Raw genomic sequence first — 20,389 nt, 5'->3', positions numbered from 1 at the left:
TTTATAGTATAGGAAAATGGGAAACAGTGATTGCAGTGACTTATTGAAACATGAAAACATACATGGAAATGCAGTATATAAGGCAAAAACTGAGTTTGTACACTTCTAACGTGAATGAAAGTCAACTTTATTTTGTTCTTTGTCGAGATGATCCCTCACTGCTTCAGTAATGTTGAGATCCAGACTATGGAGAGGCTAATCCGTGACTAATAATGTCCTATTGTGCGTTTTTCTATCCATGTATGCTTTTACTACAATGGCAGTGTGTTACCACACTGGCTGTAAAAGGCTGCTTGTAATAAAATCCCTAAAGTTGCAATTTAAAATTAATTCTTTGCTAAGATGTCTGTTATGAGTGAACACTACAGTGGTTCGTCGCTTGAGTTAGGTGCCTTTTTTATGCTTGAATGATTCATAGCTCAGCGTTGACAAATCCAAAAAAAAGTATTCCTCTGAAAATGTTCAGGTACAAGGACTGGACTGAAAATGAGTGAAAAGCAGCCATCTAAAAAGTTGAAAGACCTTCAAAAAGCAAAATATTTTAAAGAAAAGCGGTGGCTCAAGACTTTTGCACAGTACTGTATGTGGCCATTACCACAGAAAAGGGCTGCAATCTTCTGAAACACCACTAGAGGGAGTGCATCTCAAAAAAACATACGTGTGTGTGCCATACTTCAGCCTTTGGTCAAAAATAAAGACCATAAAATACTTAAACAGCTACATGATTCAGTCTGAATTTCCTGACGGATTATAAAAAAATAAATATATGCAGTACAAAATAAAATATCGATATCAAGTAATCCACACTTGTCCACATTATTTATTAGTTACCTCCAAAATAAACACCAGATAAAACAAGATGTCCTACAAGCACAGAAATGCACTCTTATAACACAAGAGGCACCTGTGTGTTGTCACACATTAAACCTCGGAGGACACTGTGTTTAGTTTATTAATAGTGAATTTGGAAAATATGTTGAAAAATCGTACAGTACATATACTCAAGTGAGATTAATCCAACATGTGATGGAGGCACAAAGTAGTGTCATACATAGCAAAATTTACCATACGTTTTCTTTTTTCATTTCTAAAAGTAATAACAGTTCTTTTCTCAAAAAAGGAATAAATACAAAGTAACATGACACAATAAATATGTAGCTTTATCTCAGTAACATACAGTAGAACTGAAAATAGCATTCAATATCATTTAAGCAGACATGAGGTGATTGTGCAATGTGTACAGAGGTAACATAAATATATAAAATAGTGTTAAGTGCTTTTAATACTAAGGGTATTTTAATAATTAAGTAATGGGTACATGTGAAGAACTAATGGCTCAAATGCTTTATGATTTGTGGCTTTTAAAAATACAAGTAAGTCTGTGTAATGTAAAACTGTATATGAATGTAGTTGGCACAGTAGTTTTTATGATACAGATTTGACATCAGTATTATATATATAATAATATCTAGTCTAAATCTAAATTCTCATTTGTTATAATAATCTTGAAGCCAGTGTAATATATTCAGTGTAAAACTATAAATTCTCACATTTGGTGAACAAGGACAATAATGTAAGCTCTACAGTCATTTTCATTAAACTAATTAGTCCAATTTTTACTTACATTTAATATATTCTGTACCTGTAAAATTTAATATGATGATGATAAAATAAAGTATACTCTGAAATTACTTAATTTGGCTATAAATTGTCTTTTTTTTGGCACGCTTCACACTACACAAACACGGCAGACAAAAATGGAAACTAAAATAAAAATAATCAATAAATGGAAATTGTTTTGTTTATTAAAACCTTTAGTGTGTAGTCTAATACACCACTTTGTATGTATCAAACGTATCAAACTTGACTGCACCAAATACTGTATCACGGACCTCTCGATGAAACGCTACACAGCTATAAAATGTAATGGCAGACCATGGGTACGTAGAGAGAGGCGGGTGTTCGGATAGACAAATGTGTTTCATCATAATAAAAATATCTGCATATGTGTCACCTGATCCAACCCATCCCTGTGTCAAAATGTGACAGGACATGACCGCATTAATGCAATCCTTCGATGAGCCTTAAGCGTCTGTGGGCTTCCTGGAAAGAAACCACACCTTCATTGGCTCCTTCTTTCCTTTCATGGTGACCGGGCCCCGATACTCCAGATGAAACTGAGGGTCGGCATTCTCGGCAGACTGCAAACACCTGCAATACAACGCTACATATCACACAAGCTGCACACTTGCCGTGCTCACGTCCACAGTAACTAGGTTTGTTTTTCCTTATATATGCTTCATGTTTTATGTCTATTAATGGATATTTTATTAAAAGTTAAAAGAATAAAAAAAATTCTAGCAGTACAACTGATCCTGAAAAATAAGGAGACGCTGCTGCTCACCGGTACGTATATTCAGACACGTTTATTTTTCCTTTTTCACCCGTCGTCTCTGTACGGCTTGTGAGGTTGACCGTATTTCCAAAAAGGCAATATCTGGGCATCCTCTGCCCAATGACTCCGGTCACCACCTCTCCTGTGTGGATCCCAATAGTAATCTGAAAAGAAAAGAGAAGAAAACGTGATCGAAGCGCATGTTTACACTTTAACCAAAGCAAAATAAATGCTGCAGTTACCTAAAGACATCCCTGTTTCGTTTCAAATTTGCAAACTTAACTTTAAATACATCTCTGCAGCACAGATCATTAGTTATCTGCTGTACATTTATTTGTAAAACAGCACACAACAAACCTTATTTATTTACTTAATAACTATGGTAACAAAATTTCCTACTTTAAATCCCGTGTACATTATAACTCAAGGACTTGAATAAATAATTTATGCTTTATAGAAATAAATTGCAAGTTTTGTGTTGGCACAAATTCTTAAAGCCATCGACTGACATGTGGTTGGTAAATATAAGGTTGACTTTGCCTGAGGTGTCTCCATGCACAAAATTAAAATTTCCTTGTAGTTTCAAATTTGCAGTAAACAGTTCCAAAAGAAATCCCCGGCAATCAAGAGACTAATATTTACACTTAATCTTATAGGCACTTCAGCGCTTGCTGCCATCAGAGCATGAACATGCCAGGAGTGTTTGGGACAAATGAGAATCTATTTTAAGCCACAGGATCGTGAAATGATTTGAGTCTGTTTCTGCTACTAAGCCAGGCCCCTCTTTAGCCAGTGCCATGTCTGAAAATAAACAGTCTTTTGTTAACCAGACACGATTTTCCAAAGTTAAGTCTCAACAGTCATTGATATAATAACAATCTCCAGCACTCACTTCAACAACTTCTCATTGCTCATTACTTCAGCACAAAAATACATTCCCAGATGCGCAGGTATAATTATTCTAAAATAAAAATGTGTATATATTAAGTGTAATAGAGTAAATGCCTGACACATTAATATGGTGCACTAATATGAGAATTTTCAAACTAATATTAGAAAGCCGACAGCGCTCCAAAAAAATCATCTGTGCCAAAATAACAGATGGAGTGCTTAGAGGCTGAAAAATAATTAAATGTGAAGGAGAACAGTTAGACAGTCAGCGCATCACCACACAGAGATAATCCAACAGCTATATAACAGACATGTTAGAGAGACATGATGAAATACATGCAATGACATTATTTTCCAGTTAGTCCTTTTTTTGGTCTATTTAATTTGTTTTAAAAAATCCTCTGTGCACTAAAGTCTACACTGTTACGTTCTTAACTGTTACAGCCTGTATGTAAAAATGGAATTATAGTTTTGCATTTTCTAATTAATTTCTCTATTTCATTTCATTTCTACCTTTTTTTAAATTAAGTTTAGTTTTAGTTAGTTTCCAGAGTGTTTTTTTTTTTCAGTTTATAATAATATATTTTAGTCTTTTTACTAAATTAATTCATGTATGGAAGACATGTGTTGGAGGCAAGATCTAAGAAAATCAGTTACAATAAAAACACATCATTTTTTAAAAGGACTTGACTTACAGTCTCATAGTCATCCAAAGTCTCAATAAACACATCCATCAAAGATATAATAAGATTTTTTCCAAACTATCAAACTAAGCATGTTTGCTTTATATTCTCTTTTTAGTTTAGTTTTCAAAGTTCATTTCAGTTAGCTTTTTTTTTCTTTTCTTAAAAAGTCTATTTTTTATTTGAAGTTTTTTTCCACATCTAGTGTTAGTTTTTAATTTAGCTTTTGTTTACTATAAAAGTCTTGGAGCTGACAGGTCCACAGTAAACTGTCCACAGTGAGTGACTGAGTGTGTTGATTCTCTGCCACCACAATTAAATTTGAACAACATCTGAACTGGCTTTAGACTAGACAGACATATACTACTGCCACACTGAGCTTCAGCAGGTGGAGGTAATGTTTCCTACACCTTCACATTTTCCTTTGCTACCCAATCAAACCAGGACTAATACAGGAAATCTTTCCTCTCACATGCATTAACTTCCCAATTTGGGAGAAATTATTCTTATTAAAACCAATTGTTTTAAAATCAAATCATAAACACACTTTGATTCACTTGTGATGATTCATCGTTGATAATCGCAATCAGCGAGCGAGACCTAAAGATTACACTCGCCACTACTGCCTTAAGGCACAACAAAAGTGATGGCTTTGCTGCGCTCTGGTGTGGTTCAGGCCAGTTACACACCTCACAATTTTTGTAACATGGTGGGCAAGAGTGTTCGAGGAGATCTCTACAGGCACGCCTATAATCTATCAGTGTTGGAAGCAGCTAAAACTATAGAAAAATAAATATATCCTGCTAATTTTCTCAGCAGCAACAGGTATTATTTAAGGTCAAGCAAAAGTACTGTATAAAAAGTTGCTCAGCTCACATTTAGTTGCAATACAATTCCACACAGATAATGAAGTATAATATGCAGAAATGTTTTATTCTGAAACCTGAGATTCATCTCACACCTGCACTGGTTCATCATCCACTTTCACTTGTCCAGCAATCTCCATCATGTCGAGAGCAAGGTGGCAGATCGACTTTGCGTGGTGCGTGCACGGCTCGGGCAGGCCACTAACCGTCATGTACTTATCACCGACTGTTTCCACCTGTATAAAGAAAATAAACCAAAACATTTTCTTATTCTCCACATGAGTGATGTCATGACTTCTTTTTTCTTTTCTGCTTCTATTTACTTTTGCTTCATGTAGAATGATTTGTTCCCACTGCGCAACGGGGGGGTGGGGGGTGTTCCAATGTGCTGTGCAGCCAGAAATAAACTGAAACACCCCGAGATAAACACTTAAACACTTACATCAGCTTTAAGACATTCAGGGACTCTTTAAGCCCTGTTAAAACCCCTGGACCACCTAGCCCTTCAGCTTGTAGAGTAAATATTACTTTTTTTGGTGACCCAGTGCCTGAAGCCAATCTCATGGAAGAGGTCTGTTTGACTTCTGAAAGTGCATTCTTGTCTGAAAGCCTGGAGAGTAAATCTGTTGCACGAGGCCTATAAAATGGTGCAGTGCCATTGTAAAACTACACCCTGTTTAGATGTTGGTACTACCCTAAGTTAACTGATATAAATACTCTGCAACTGAGTTGCATATGCATAATTGCATAATATTATTCAGCAGCTTAGTGCATTACAGCTGCAGAACCAGACCTCCAGAGTAGAAGCAAAACTTCCTCCTTTCAGGCCTTTTTATTGACCACAAATTTACACCAGTATGCAATATTACGTGATGGCAAAGTTCCTGCTTCTGACCTTGTATACATAAGGGTTCTTCCGAGAGTCTGTCAAAATGTCAAAGCGTGTGTAAACATCGTTGAGCAGGTTGACGATCTTGATGGCTCCTTCAGCTGAGGCGTGCTTGCTGCAGAAAGCATTGAACCCGACAATGCCACTAAAGAGGATGGTCACGTTGTCATAGCGCTTTGCCGGCACCGGGCGTTTGTGTCGCAGCTCATTGGCAACAGATGGTGGCAGGACAGAATAGAGCAATCTGAGAAGGAGAAGAGAAATGAACATTCTGAGCGAGAGCACGGTGGTGCTGGGGACGCCGGGCTGAAGTCCGTCCTTTGGATCAGCATTTTGTTTGCACAGACACCACCTTTTGGTCATTTTGCTGTGGAAGCTGCTTTCAGAAAGGAGGGTGGTGTTTCTATGGTAACTGGTTAGATCATGGCTGCCTCTTAAAAGCAAAATACCTTCCTTGATGCATCATAATCTTAGGATGAATGATGCATACAGATGGCAAACTCTAAAATGTATTCATAAAAAAATAGTATATATATACAGCGCTTGAATATATATATTTAAATCTAAAATAGTTAATATTTTATGCACAGCCTTGTACCTCTAAGTTAAAAAGAAGCAAAAACAAAGAGTGATGTAGCATCTAAAAAGGCAACAACAGTGCAGCAGCAGTTCTCTTAAAATTTAGAGAAGCCATGAATTCAAATCAATGTCTGGAGCCCGAGGCAATCTGAGTCCAGAGAATGGTCAGAATAATAACGTGGGAATCCAGTGGGAGAGTGAAAGTCTTTTCCTAAGAGAAGATAAACTGCTACAGCGCTCTTAATAAAGATCACACTCCACCCTTCTCCGTCTCCAGCTGTCACCCACTGCTGTGACAAAATGCAATGGCAGGCCTTTTTCTGACAGGGACTGAAGAGAAGCTTAAATATCAGCCCCTGCTTGCCCTGCTGTCATACATCCTTAATGCAACTTTATTGTACTGAGACCTGTGTCTTTCTGTATTGTCGGTGGTTTGCCCTTAAAAGGGAAAACTGGTTAAGGCTTCTCTTTATCTCCCTACTCAAGACTTATAATAAACAATCTTTTTTTATCATTTTTTCCTAGCAAATGAATCATGACAGTGCTATTAGAGATTTATAGTAGTGAATTTGGATACTACACACAACCTACAGATAATGACATAACTAGAAAATGTAAATGACATCATTTAATACTTTCTTTTGTTTAAATAAAGTGAAAAAATGAAGGGAGACAGGCAACATGGGTTAAAGCTGCATATACTAGCTACATTATAATGTCAAAAAACTGACTGAGAATTGGTGGGTATAATACCTGTAATTAATGAATATCTGACCCCACACTGTACTTAAAGACTACTTTAATGAAAATATAAAAACAGTCAAACCTATCTGTCTTTTTCTTTTCGTCCTCCAGGGCTCGGAGTGTGTGCTGGAGGCGATCCGTCAAGATTTCCAGCTCTTGGGTCAGTTTGTACTCCTCACGAAACTGCTCGCCCAGCAGCACCAGGTCGCGCGTGGCGTCATGCAGCGGGATGTCACTTAGGTAGAGTCCCCGCCGTGTAAGATCGTCCAAGTTCATAACACTAACCAGAAAAGTAGGAACAGGTCAACAAAGAGAGGGCAAAAAAAGTGAGAGTCATAAATTATAAGAGATTTTTGCAGAGTGAAGCTGCTGGAAACATTTGATTTGTGTCTTGCTGTTCTTGTTCATATCAAGAGGTGTTATAAATTATACAGGACATAAAAAATGAGACATGAGCAGTGAAATCATCATCCTCTTGTGAGGGCTGAGAGCACTGTAATGTTTCCAGATAAATGCTGCTTTTTGTCTGGTGAGGTCAGACGCTGTGCTGTTCGGATCTTTTCTGGTCAGGTTGCATCTCGTTTTCATTCAGTAGCAGTTAAAGTCCTCCAAGGCAGCAACCTTTAGTGAAAACACTCATCCTACGAGCTGCAAACTGCCTTCAATGTAAGGGGACAAGACCCTTTTAACCCTGCCATCTCCTGGATCGAACAGTTTACTAAAAAATTCTGAATGATTACGTAAGAGCTACAGAGGATAACGTAGGTCACGCTCTGGCGATCTACCAGCCCACTGTCATTTCCAAAAGGCCAAGAGGAAAACACTTCTGAGTATTCTGGGTAATTGCTTGATTAACAGAGTGTGTAACTACATGGAAAAAATAACCTCATTTTCATTAGTGAGATTATAACAGATCTAAATTACAAGTAAATCAAAAACAGATCTTCTGTTGATGTCTCTTCTACTTTTCATCAATCATTTTCTTGCTCTAATTAACTTCACTTAGACGTTTTACACAGAATACTGTACACTATACACTGTTAAAGGATAAGCCTTGTAGTCATCTAGACCAGGGATGTCAAACCACCATATACAGCAATGTTAAACTTCATGAGACCTTACAGCACAGTGAAAACACATAATTGTCTCCTTGGTTTTTGTTAACTGATGTTTTTGATGACTCTGGTGAGCTTCTTTTTTCCCCTGAAGTTAGATCTATTTTTATTGTCGACACTTTGAGTGTGATTTTTGCAATCTTTAATGTTTGCATATGACCAGTATGTCCATTATTCTCAGATTCTGAAGTTAACCTTGTCGTTTAAACACTCTGGCTGTTTGAGGGGACCTAATTAGTCTCCGTGCATCTAGCATCAGCATCGCCAGCTGGACATAAGAAATGCAAAATGCACAACGAAAAACATTATTACAGATGTCCAACAGTATATCATCAGTGAATATCTGGAGGACTTAGACAGAGTACCACCATTAACTCTGTAATAGACTCCTTCTGACAGCAGCTCTGATTCAAAGTAGCATCCACTTCACCTGTGTTACGTTAGCTGTCTTAGATTATGGTTAGACTATATATGCTGAATGTTAAGGTTTGTCTCAGCTCACTGTAATTTGCAGAAATTTTTAGTTTTTTCCAACACTATCATGTAGCATTGCAGCTCTAAAAGTGGAAATTAGTTTCTTATATTTTGGTTGGAAACAAAAACCACAGAAAGAAAAGCACATCGTTAGTAACCTTCATGCATACGAGCAATTAACAGTGAACAAAACTCTTCCTTTAAAAAAATCAGCTTTATTTCAAATATTGGTTTGTCATATTTCTGCATTTACAGAGATAGATTATACTTTGCTGTAAGTCAAAACCTTGAACCTTTAGATTTCAAGATGTCTTCACCTGAAATCTGAGCATTCTCATTCTGTGGGTAAAAGTAACATTTTTCTGGTGTGCATATTCAGTCAAGGCTTCTGCAACTGATGGCTTACCTGGGCGAGCAAAGAAAAAGGATGTTCTCAGCCTCTGGCAAATAAATCATCTGTCCTTTCAGTCTCAGACAGCTGATCTCCACCCCCGTCAGCTCGTCCTCATTCTCTACAGTCTCCACATTCAGCAGGCCCTCCTGTCAGGATTACATCCCTCTTGTGAATATTTCATGATGCAGTGCGTTCATCTCTAAATGTGCTTCCAAACTGGGTGCCAGTTTAGCTCGCACTTTATTTTTAAATCTGGCTTTTCATTTTAAATGTTAAATTTTTCAGCGCTCATTACATTAAATTAATTTTGATTTTATTGTGTAAAGAAAAAAAAAAGTAAACTCCTCTTTTTTGTCAGGGCTTACGTAGCCATGTAGCTTATGCCCCAAGAGTGGCAGTGCTTCAAGGATCAGTCTTGTCACAATTAATCTGAGTATAGCGGTATTATTTTGTCACTTAAGGATTAACCATTCCATGAGAAACCAAACCACACAAATTTTAAATTTGAAACTATTTTCTATTCTTGCTCTATTTTTACCTTGTGACTTTTCATTTGACTTCACACTGACCTCTGTGCTCATAAAATTAGCTTTTCAGATTAGTCTTTTCTCTGTTTCTCCCACAACTTTTTGTCTATTCTGAAAATCAACAAAGGTATATTCTAACTGTGCTGCATGACCCTCTTTGCTCTATGCATAAACATAAGCATTGTAAAACTGTATAGTAACTGTATAGCTTCTATAAATTGTAAGGTTTTACATTTTGTCATCATTGATTTAACAAAAACTGAGATAAAACAATGAGTGAAAAATGCATACACTCAATGACGTTGTAGATTTAGATTCATTTATGGACAGCTCTCTTAAGGTCCAATAATAGCATTTCAGTCAGATTGGGGTCTAGACATCTTCATTCTTTTCTTTTTCAGCCATTCTGATGTAGATTTGCTGTGGTGTGGATCATCATTTGAGGTTGAGTTTGAGCCAAGCTTGAGCTGTTGGGCAGGTTGACTCACATTTGATTCTAGAATACTTTGGATTACAGAGGAGTTCATGGTCGACCCAATGGTGCCTCAAAGGTGCCAAGATCGTGTGGCTACAAAACAAGCCCCAATCATCACCACCATGTGTGACAGTTGGTGAATTAGGTGTTTTGTTGGTTTTCACCTAACTTGGAGATGGGCATTGTTCCAGAGGTCTTGTGGTTTGTTCAGATACAACTTTGCAAATTTAAGCTTTAAGTCATTTCTCTTTAGAGAGAAGAGGCTTTCTCTTGGCAACCCTTCCAGACAACTCATACTTATTCAGTCGCTTTCTAACTGTACTGTCATGAACTTTAACATTAGACATGCAAACTGAAGCCTGTAGAGTTTGAGATGTAGCTCTTGGTTTTTTCTGCAGTTTCTCTGAGCATTCCATGGTCTGACCTTAGGGTGAATAAGCTGGGAAGTCCACTCCTGGGAAGAACTGTCTTGAATGTTTTCCACTTGTGAATAATCTTTCTCACTGCTAAATGATGGATTTTAGAGTGTTTGGAAATGACCAGAAAACCCTTCCCAGAGTTATGAGCAACAGCATTTGCTTCTCTGAGATCATTTCTGATGTCTTTCCTGCTGGGCACTATGTTTACACTCACCTGAATGCTCCATAACAGCAAAGAGCCAGAACTTCTACTTTTATAGAGATGCTCTCATTTGCTGTCAAACAATTGATCGAGTGAATTTGATCATCAGCACCTGACTGCTACTTACCCTCTTAATTACTATGAAGCAGCACAGGTACACTTACTTTATCACACAATTTCTGCATTCTGGTTTAGTTTTTTGTTAAATAAGTAATGTATGTAAAAGGTCAGGTGATGTTATTTATCTGAGGTTGTATTTACCCAACTCTAAAACTGGCTAGGGACCATATTATCTTAATTATGTTTTGATACCTAAAACCTTAGAATATAGACATGGTATACTCACTCTTTACTCTTGAATTTACATATTATTTCTATTTGTTTATATGCTCATTGCTCCCTGCATGGCAACAATTTCCTTCTCCTTTATTTTTTTTCACTGAGCTCCACAGCATCAAATTTTACGGCGCTTCTAAAAATATCAGTGACCTTATGAATATTAACACACTGTTAACACATTCTTTCAAACCGCATTTTAATTAATTAGACTTTGGTGTATTTTATTGATCTATTTCCTCTGCTAAACTAATACATGAAAAGTGATTAGCCAAACGGACTCGTGCAAACATACATATTTCATACATACCTTGCTACGAAGAACGAAGACAGTGTTGATGTGGGAAAGGATGCCGTGAAAGCTGAAGTCAATGTGAGGACGTACCAAAGAAAAAACTGAAGGAAGGATACAGGTACCCGGCTGGAGCTATATGATAAAAATATCCATATGTTAGTAACGTTGAATTTATTCTTTATATTAAACTATAGCATTATTATTGACAATAAAAGACAAAGCAAATATTTAAAACATAATTATTTGCTAATTTCTTGAAATTCTGAGTTTGGGAGAACTGAATGTGAATGCAGACCTGTGGCAGGACTCGGTATATGGCGTTCCCACACTGTGTGAGCATCAGGTCCTTGTCAAACATGAGGTGGAATGGAAAGGCCTTGCAAAATGTGTACGGGCTGATTCGAGTCTCCTGCGTGCCGTTCTCTTCAAAGCCATCGAGATCTTCGTAGAACGCCTCTTCCTCTGACTCCTTCTCCTCAATCAGAAATTTGATGTGGTCACACTCCTCATTTTTGGGTTGGATCATCTGCAGCACGTGAAGTTAATCAGTTGATAACATATTGACGACACTGATGCAAGACTAACTTTGTTGCACATCATTAGAGCACTATGACGGCCTTAAAGAGAAATCTGAACCTTAACGTTGCAATTTTCATTTCATAAACATAATACCAATAATACAAATGTTAATTTCGCATTTATTATATAGAATTAGGCGGGTAATAATGACAGAGTCCTGTGGTTTTATGGGCATAAGGCATGCTGACGTCAACCTGGTGTCTCTGCACCCTGTTGCCACAGCAACACTGGCTAATATTTCCAGAAATTGTGTGTCACATTTGGAGCGTCTGTCATTTTCTGTGCTTTCATTATAGAATTGCTGAAAGATATTATCCTGTCTGTATAACATGATTAAGTTTGGGAGAAAATGTCACCGACTGAATGAAGAGGAAAAGCTCAATCTAAACACAGTAGACGTCTGAGGGGAATAACGTGCTGCAGGGAATGGTACAGATTAAGGCTGAGGCTTTGGGTGGCCTACAATTAAAAAAAACAAGCTTAACAGTTTTTAATGCTGGTTTGTTAGAAAATTTTAATTTAGTGCTACTGAGATTAGCCTGGTTAAGTTAACATTTTAAATGTGGCTTGTTCTTCTATTCCCTCAGTCATTTTTGGTTCAGCCGCAGTGAGAGAAAAGTTTAAAAAAAATGAGGAGCAAGAATAAAACTCCTTGGAAGATTCCCACCGTCTCTATGCTAGAGACTCTATATCTTAGATCTAAAAATATCCTGTGACTCACAGACATTATCCAAAAATTCACTACTCAACTGCAGCTGTCAAAGTGTTCCCATTTGGGTATTTGAGACGTTTCTGTTGTTTAATCTTCACGTTACAGCCTCGCCACTTATATTGTGTGACAGAGACTTACACATTCTGACACAATGCAATGCAGGAACACAAGAGTGCCTTTGAATATTGTACCATAAATTAAAGGGGAGCGAGAAGAAGTCATATCCGTTCATTAGCAGTGACAGAGTGAGCCAAAGAGTCGAAGGTTTCACGATGCACAAAAAGGTAACAAAAGCAACAAAGGAGACCTTCATCTCTATCTCTGTTCCGTGGATTTGCTGAGCGACGGTTTTAATGATGCCAATCACTATGTCTTGCAGGCCTTCTCTCTCCGAGTAATAGTGAAGAATTAGATTGTTTCCTTTCTCTGCATCAGTGCAGCGAAACGAGGGAGCCCTCATCCCGGGATAAATGGTGCCCAGGTGATCGTGGAGAGCATCCAGATTCTGAAAATTCAAATCAAAGAAAAGAATATGTAACAGCCGATTGTAACACCAACCTCTATGTTGTGCAAATAGAAGAAGTTTAAAAGGTGAATAAAAAAATTAAAAGCTCAGCTGGGTGTTCATCATAAAACCTCATTAGACCACATATGACAACAGTAAGTTATCTTTAACTATTATCGCATCATGTGATCACTACTAAAAAGAAAACACATATACACCTGCACAAAGAAGCTGCACTCCCCCACATCACGATTTGCTTCTGCCCTTTGAAGTGCTGCTCCTCCTCTACTTGTTTTTTGTGAAAATGCAGACTGCGGGCCTCATGCAAGAACCAGCTGTACAAACAGATGTCTTACAAACTATGAAGGGATAGGCTCGTTTCTATGCAGGGTGAAAATAGGCTTCTTTCACAGAGTGCGACTTAATCTGAATGAATATGATTAAAAAATCCTAACAAACTTAATGCAAAATGAAGGGCACTACATCATAATCATCCTAGCACACCACTTTACTGAGAAGTACTATTATCAGCATATTTTGTCACAGCTGATTATACATTTTAGTAATTACTGAACACGGGATGGAAAGCTCGTGGATGATGTCTTCTATCATGCTGTTGTACACAGCACTGTTACCCTTCGTACTGTAATAAACGGAAATCTAATAACCCAGCGACTGTTTTCGCTTTGACCTTGCTTTCTTTTTAGTACCTGACATCACACAGCCTAAACTATAATTAGAGCATCACTGTGTTGCACTGAAATATCTACTCTTTCTAGAGGTTTTGAAGTCTTTTAAAAGAATACTGGCATTTCTTAAGTTTGCTGATTTCTGACAACAGAATGCGGCGGCACAGTGAGAAATTGTTCCTTTTATTAAAGAACAGTGTTGTGCAAAAGACTCGAGCCAACCCTCATTTCTTTATATTTTGCTTCCAGGCAGCCAGACATTCTTGTAATCGTTAAAGTGGTCTTGACTGATAGTTCTTCAGGCTTTCTGAAGTTCTTTCAAATAGGACTGCAACTAAAGATAATTTTGGTAGTCGACTAATCTGCCAATTTTTCTTCGATTAGTCGATAAGTCTTATCTCCGTTTCCTGGGCAAACCTCCTGTTCTAAGCTCACCTGCTCTAGTCTGCACACCTGTGAATGTCACCCTGTGATCTCGTCCCACAGCAAATTAAAATAATATAAATTTGAAAATAATCAAATGTATTTTTAACATTACTCAATAGGACTGTCAGAATAAAAATAAAATAAATAAAAATATGAAATAATACAAATTAAAGTGCTACTAGTATTTAAACAAAAGCAAGCATCATCCTGAGAAGTTTCCAATAGGTAAGCTAACATAAGCATCACAGTACAAACATTCACATAAACATGGTATCAACACGATGCACTAACTTAACTTTACCTATATTAGTAAATAGACTGTAGTGAACAGGCCACTTCAAGTAAGTTTATAGAACTGTGATGTTATATATCTAACAATTTCAGCTGTCCTCTTGGCTAGATCTCGCTTGAAAACCACGTTTTTAATGTCAATGACACTTTTTACCAGGATAAATAACAGATATATAAAAGTCACTTAGCCAAAAACTGATTGCAGCATCTACTTTGTATTAGAGATGTTATTTCTGGCTCTAAATTACTTGATATTCTTCATGAGAGATATGATTGACCTATTTTTAACAGTTTTTGGTCAGCAAGTCATTTCTAACAGCTTAAATTCCCACAATCATTTTTGATATGCACTGCAGTAGTGCTATAGTGGAAGGAAAGCTCTGTTTTGCACAGTCTGCATTTAACTTTGTTTGTTTTATGTGAAATGTGTTCACTTTTTTTTTTAAATCTTTGCTTCCATTTTCTTTTATCCTACTGTTTAGTGGTCGCGCTACGTTATTCTTCGTTAGTACTGAGTGCAGTCTTGGCAGACAATATAGACAATACTGCCCCCATGGCTTCCTGTAGTGTATTGCAGTTACAAAAACACATTTAGGTGGTATTAGGATATGACGTGAAAATACAATTCCGCATTGACACATTTTTATAGTCGACTTGATTGATTACACTGATGGATCGTTGCAGCCCTACTTTTAAAGTTGCTTTTTGAACAAAAAACCAAAAACCACAGAAATAAAAAAAACAGCCATAAAATAGTATTTTTGCACCATCAAGGGGGTTCCCAAAGAGCTAGAAAGCTAAGCTGAAAAATGGGTTATCTCAAAAAACTGGACAAGTCGAGGACAAAAGAAGAAATGGCAGACCTAAAAATTATCTACTGCAGTTGAACTTTATCTGAAAGCCATGTCTCAGAAATAGGAAACAATTTAGTAAAGACCTGACACAGGGCCTGAGAGATGTCAATCTACTGTTTGCTGAAGTGTCACTGGAAGGGTGGCTGTTAAGAAGTTATTGTTAAGAAATGAAAACAGGGAGAAAGAACTGAAAATCAGTGGCAACAGGGCTACACAGTGACTGTCTACAGTGATCTGTGATGGATCCAACTTCCAACTTTCAAAGAAGAGTTTTGAATGTCCTTCAAAAAGCCTAAATAACTATTACTGAAGACTACTTTTTTAAGAAAGGTTGTCTCAGAGAGTTCAGGCTGTGTTAAAGAATAAACCTGGTCACAGCATTACAAACTTTCAAGTTGTATTTATACAGTATTTCCATTTATGTTTGCACATCTTTCAATAAATTGCTACACCTGTTTCCTATTTTACTATTAAAATATACAGAACTGAGGGATAGCCCAAGACTTTTGCAGAGTACTGTGCTATAAGTGTTTACTTAACTTGAGGCCTTTATGTTTGCTGATTTCTAGCAGCAGAATCCAGCTGCACAGTGTGAAATTCTTCTTTGTTTTACAGTATAACATTATTTTTTTAAATTTACTGCAAAAGTGGAATCTTACAAATACTCCCCGAACAAACGGTATTTATCAACATGAAACGACCGATTTACAACAATCCAGTGTTTTCACGTGACACCCAAAGCTGATTTATGCGATGTAACATATCCAGCTGACCTTTAAGCTAAAAAAAAAAAAAGATATAATACAACATAACATTTTTTGTGCTCAGTAAATTCTCGTGTCTTTCAAACTTTACAGCCACAGTGCATTAAGTCTGGCTTTCTGTTAAAAAGCCTCAAATCTCCAGCCTAAGAACTCTCCAAAACTCAGCAGAAAATATCATCCGAATGTTTTTACAGGCTAAAAACTCAGTGTGATGAATAAAACCTCCTCTCATCTTCAGTTCGCTCGTAAAGGCAAAGAGGAAGACTCTACCTGCAGGAATTCACGAACGTTTGAGCCCAGCACACGTAAGATGGTGTCATATCCTGACTCCTGGCAAAATTCAAAAAACATCTTGCCAAACATCTGCAAGATCTCTCCCGCATCAACTTCTGCAAAACAAAACAAAAAGCTTAATAAAATCGGGCAAATGTCTGCTAAAGCTTCATTTGTATCCTACATCAAATTACATTTATTTAATTTCCAGGGATTTAAAATCGTGCTGTTACTTACTGAGAACTTTGCTTGCAGCTGCAACAAGATCATATGTTTTGCCATCCTCATATATGATTCTAACGAGGAACTGGCCCTCAATATCAAGCTGAGCCTCCCTCCTGAAAACAAAGGGAAGCTGTTACTCACAAGCTACAGCGAATGTCACAGCAGAAGTAAACAGTCTCGTAGGCAACTTGTTCAGGAAACCACTACCTTTGGCTTTTTTGCAATTGCTTTTCTGTTTACACCAACAACTCGACACCAATGGTTGGGTCTTCTTTCATGATATATATTCAGCTGGAAACATTAAAAAAAGCTTTTGATATTGCTTTGAAGTCCTTGTGTGAATTGCACTGCTGAACAAGCAGAGATAGCTAATCAGGTTTAGATCTACTGCAGGTCCTTTGATACAATGCACTCCAAGCTCCTGAGTACATTTTGCTATTTATATCTTAGAAAATCCAATTTTCACAAAATTGTCAGAAAGCTTAATGAGCTTCTGATTGCAAATATTTAACTGAGTAAACAGGAATGATTTACAGGCCTGACCAGCAACCACAATTTTATCATAATGTGTCACAGCTGGAAAAACATACCGAGCTTTGAAAAAGTAAGAATTCTGATATAAATAACTCAGTTCATGAAAACCTTTAAAAAAGCACATGACGGAACCTGGTAAACTGAGCACTGAGTAACAGTGAGTTACATTTGGAGATGTAACATATAACCCTGAGCTGTAGCATGCTGCGCTGAAGCATGTTTTTTTGTGGTGGCTGGAAAATGACCACTCTGAAAACATTTACAAAAGGCAGCTGCTGCTCACAGGGTCATGCATAGGGCATAGAAGACTACAGATGAAAAATAAACTTCACTTTAAGCCAAATATTTCAACAGCTGAAGAAAATGGCCATTATTCTGGGGAAAGGACTCATTAAGACTAAACCTAAAGTTGACTAAACTTAAAGCTCTTAAAGTGTAAAATTTTTTATTTATGGGATTTTGGCAATTGGAGCACATTTGAATTATACTTTACTGTATATGAATAAACAAAGGATTCGTTAGTTTTGCTGCTGTATCCTTGTCAATCTTTAGTGTCCATATTAAACATATTAAGAGGCAACTGCCTCGAATGCCACCTCAGTCTAAAATGAGATAATAATAAGCTTACTTGATATTGCTCTCAGTATCAGCTCGAATGCTTTAGTTTCAAATCCCACTAAATCAGACACTGCGTCTCTTTCCTAAACAAGGTTTCACTGGCAGAAACCTGCAAACAGCACTTTCATTTGTCATCTAAAGCCACTATGTTCACAGCAGCAGATTGTCATATTAGAGGTCCCACTTATCAGTTTGTTCACAGTGTTATCACAATGTTGTTTGTCAACTCCATGAACTACTTTGCATCTTCACTTTCTAGACATGACAAAAGTACACTCTTTTATAGTTATAGTTCATAGTTATTTTTATACTGGTTTTATTTTTTATCTTTATTTATTTTGTTGTTATTGTTGTTGTTATTTCAGAGTGTGCAATAAAGATTCCTGTCTTTTGATGTGACACTGTGCAGTTGTACTGTCTGGTTAATGCTGATCTTTAGCAATGTTTCAAGTTGCATCTTTAGTGATTCTCCTACTGTTAAGTCATCATGTTTTGTCCAAAGGGGTGTACTTGCAGTTTTTCTTTGAAAAAATGTAAAAAGATCACAAAAAGATATTGCCAGCTTTTTCTGCAAAAAATAAAAATAACACATTTACTTAAGTTACATTCTGGTGAAAAAGGCATTTTATTCAGTGACTAATAACATTTTGATTACAATTAAAGCAAACCTACTAGGCCTAAATATAAGAACCTGATAAGAAATGCTTATTTAAAGCAAGAAATGGCAGATGGATTTAGAGAAGAGAGTTTTTTTCTTTTTTTAAATGTTAAACTCCACTAATAAAGTGGATAATCTTAACAGTAAACAGCAATTATGATTATAGTTCCAGAGATCAACCAGTTCTATGAAAAAGTAAGATTACATTTATACTTTAAATATTTCCACTTATAGGTTGCAAATATATTCAAATATAGACAAATATGACAATAATTAGTACTTGAATGTACTTGATATTGGTGATTATTTATGCAGATTTTTACATAAGCAAGATTTTGAAAGCAGAATGATAGGTTTTTGCATTTCTTAGTAGGTTACTTCATCAAACAAGTTTTTTCAGGTCTGTACTGCATAGTTATTGCAGGTATTTACTTGTTACAATTACAAACAAAATGGGAAATAATAATAATAATAATAATAATAATAATAATAATAATAATAATAATGGCATTTTGTCACTTCACCAACTAACTTTTGGTGTGAACCTACATGAGCCAACAGAGGGTGGAGGGTAATCGGGTTAATCTGTTCCTGCTGGTAACACTGTGGCAGTGTATGCTGCTGGGCTGGCTGTACAGTATACATTAGGCCTGGCCTGTGTCCTTGTTGTGATCTGAGCTGCTACAGTGTAACCTTTGATACCAACATGGCTGAATAGTAAACACATCCTGAAACTCACTTGATGTCTTCCCACACTTCCGGACCGTAATTCCTCAAAACGAGGAGCTCCAGGGCGTGATTCACAAAACCATACTGTAAAATTTCAAAAACACGAGCAACGTGAGTTATATTTCATGGAACGAACGCAATTTTCTTAAAAAAATATATATGTATAAATTTAAATATGCTCATTACATTAACTATTCTTAAACATTTTATGACCTTTTGTGTTCATGTACGTTCTGTCCAGCCGTTAATATATTTTAATATGAGGATAATCATGGATATTATTGTAAAAACCGCTACATAGCGGTATTCCAACAGGAAACGACAACCGCAAATACACCGTTTCGGGGGCAAAATGCTACTTATTTAATTAGTATTCAAACACAATCGGAAATATTAATGTTAAATACTTACCATGATGTCCGCTGTTTCTCGTTTTCTTTATTTTTGAGCAAAATTATTAGAATCCAGCAAAATCTTCATCGTTTGGTACAGATGCTGACTGTCTCTGGGTCCAGCTCCCGTTTTTCAGTCAGCTTCTTACTGACAGCCAGGCTGTCCAATAACAGATCGGCAATGGCGTTACGTAAGCAGACTTTGACCAATGGCAAAGAAGCTGCTGTTGCCCAAGTGATGCTGGTCAACCTGCACTCTCCGTACATAGTTTCTGCTAAGAGCGTTCAGCTGTAATGCCCTGATAATATATTCTGATAAACATGTTGACAGTTTTTCATTTAAACTTACCTAAAATCATCATTTTGAAAAAGTATGCGGGGTAACAGGCTTTATTATTGATATTAAGGGTAGAAGTACCCAGGTGATACACCTGGAACCACAACTATATATAAATATATTTAAAACAGACCTACTTTTCTTTTTCAAAATAAAGGTCATGCATTTATGTTTCTACTAAACAAAGGCTATAAGTAACGAAATATTAACATAATTAATATTAAGATTAAGAATAGTAAGTGTTGCCTATAGCAAAATACTTCCTAATAACTCTGTATTTTATAAAGGTGTTAGTATTTTAACCTGTCTAGCACACATCAGGGTTGTGTTCATTCTTTCTGCAGCTACACACAGATCCAGATTCATTTCTTTCATGGTCTTATTTTTAAAATGATCCTCACTTTACATGTGCACCTAACATTTTTGTTGCTCTCCATACAGCATTTTAATGCTGTAGCTGGTCACATGAAGTTTAAAAATGTTATATGCTATTGGTCTGATAAAGTCATTATATTTCAT

The 20,389-nt window shown here is 36.7% G+C and overlaps 1 protein-coding gene across 2 annotated transcripts; it reads right to left on the bottom strand.

Annotated features, from left to right (window-relative positions):
- Nucleotides 1–1,042: 1,042 nt before the first annotated feature.
- gucy1b1 (guanylate cyclase 1 soluble subunit beta 1) lies at nucleotides 1,043–19,685 on the bottom strand. 2 transcript variants are annotated; one of them, XM_085409803.1, is made up of 13 exons: nucleotides 19,553–19,685; nucleotides 19,152–19,225; nucleotides 16,615–16,715; nucleotides 16,375–16,493; nucleotides 12,883–13,080; nucleotides 11,580–11,810; nucleotides 11,300–11,416; nucleotides 9,043–9,176; nucleotides 7,130–7,327; nucleotides 5,731–5,968; nucleotides 4,931–5,071; nucleotides 2,405–2,559; nucleotides 1,043–2,211 (listed from the first exon to the last, which is right to left on the bottom strand). In XM_085409803.1, exons 1-13 carry the CDS (start codon nucleotides 19,553–19,555, stop codon nucleotides 2,085–2,087), a joined length of 1,836 nt encoding a protein of 611 aa, XP_085265929.1. In that variant the 5' UTR covers nucleotides 19,556–19,685; the 3' UTR covers nucleotides 1,043–2,084. The 2 variants fall into 2 exon arrangements, with proteins under 2 accessions (XP_085265929.1, XP_085265930.1); XM_085409804.1 differs by lacking the exons at nucleotides 16,375–16,493; nucleotides 16,615–16,715; nucleotides 19,152–19,225; nucleotides 19,553–19,685 and adding an exon at nucleotides 13,299–13,488.
- Between the last annotated feature and the right edge of the window lie 704 nt (nucleotides 19,686–20,389).

This window comes from Rhamphochromis longiceps, linkage group LG6 (genome assembly GCF_057381845.1).
Source record: "Rhamphochromis longiceps isolate RC_006_pf linkage group LG6, R_longiceps_female_GT1.1, whole genome shotgun sequence".
Lineage (NCBI taxonomy): Eukaryota > Metazoa > Chordata > Actinopteri > Cichliformes > Cichlidae > Rhamphochromis > Rhamphochromis longiceps.
This window is presented reverse-complemented; position numbering and strand designations above follow the sequence as displayed.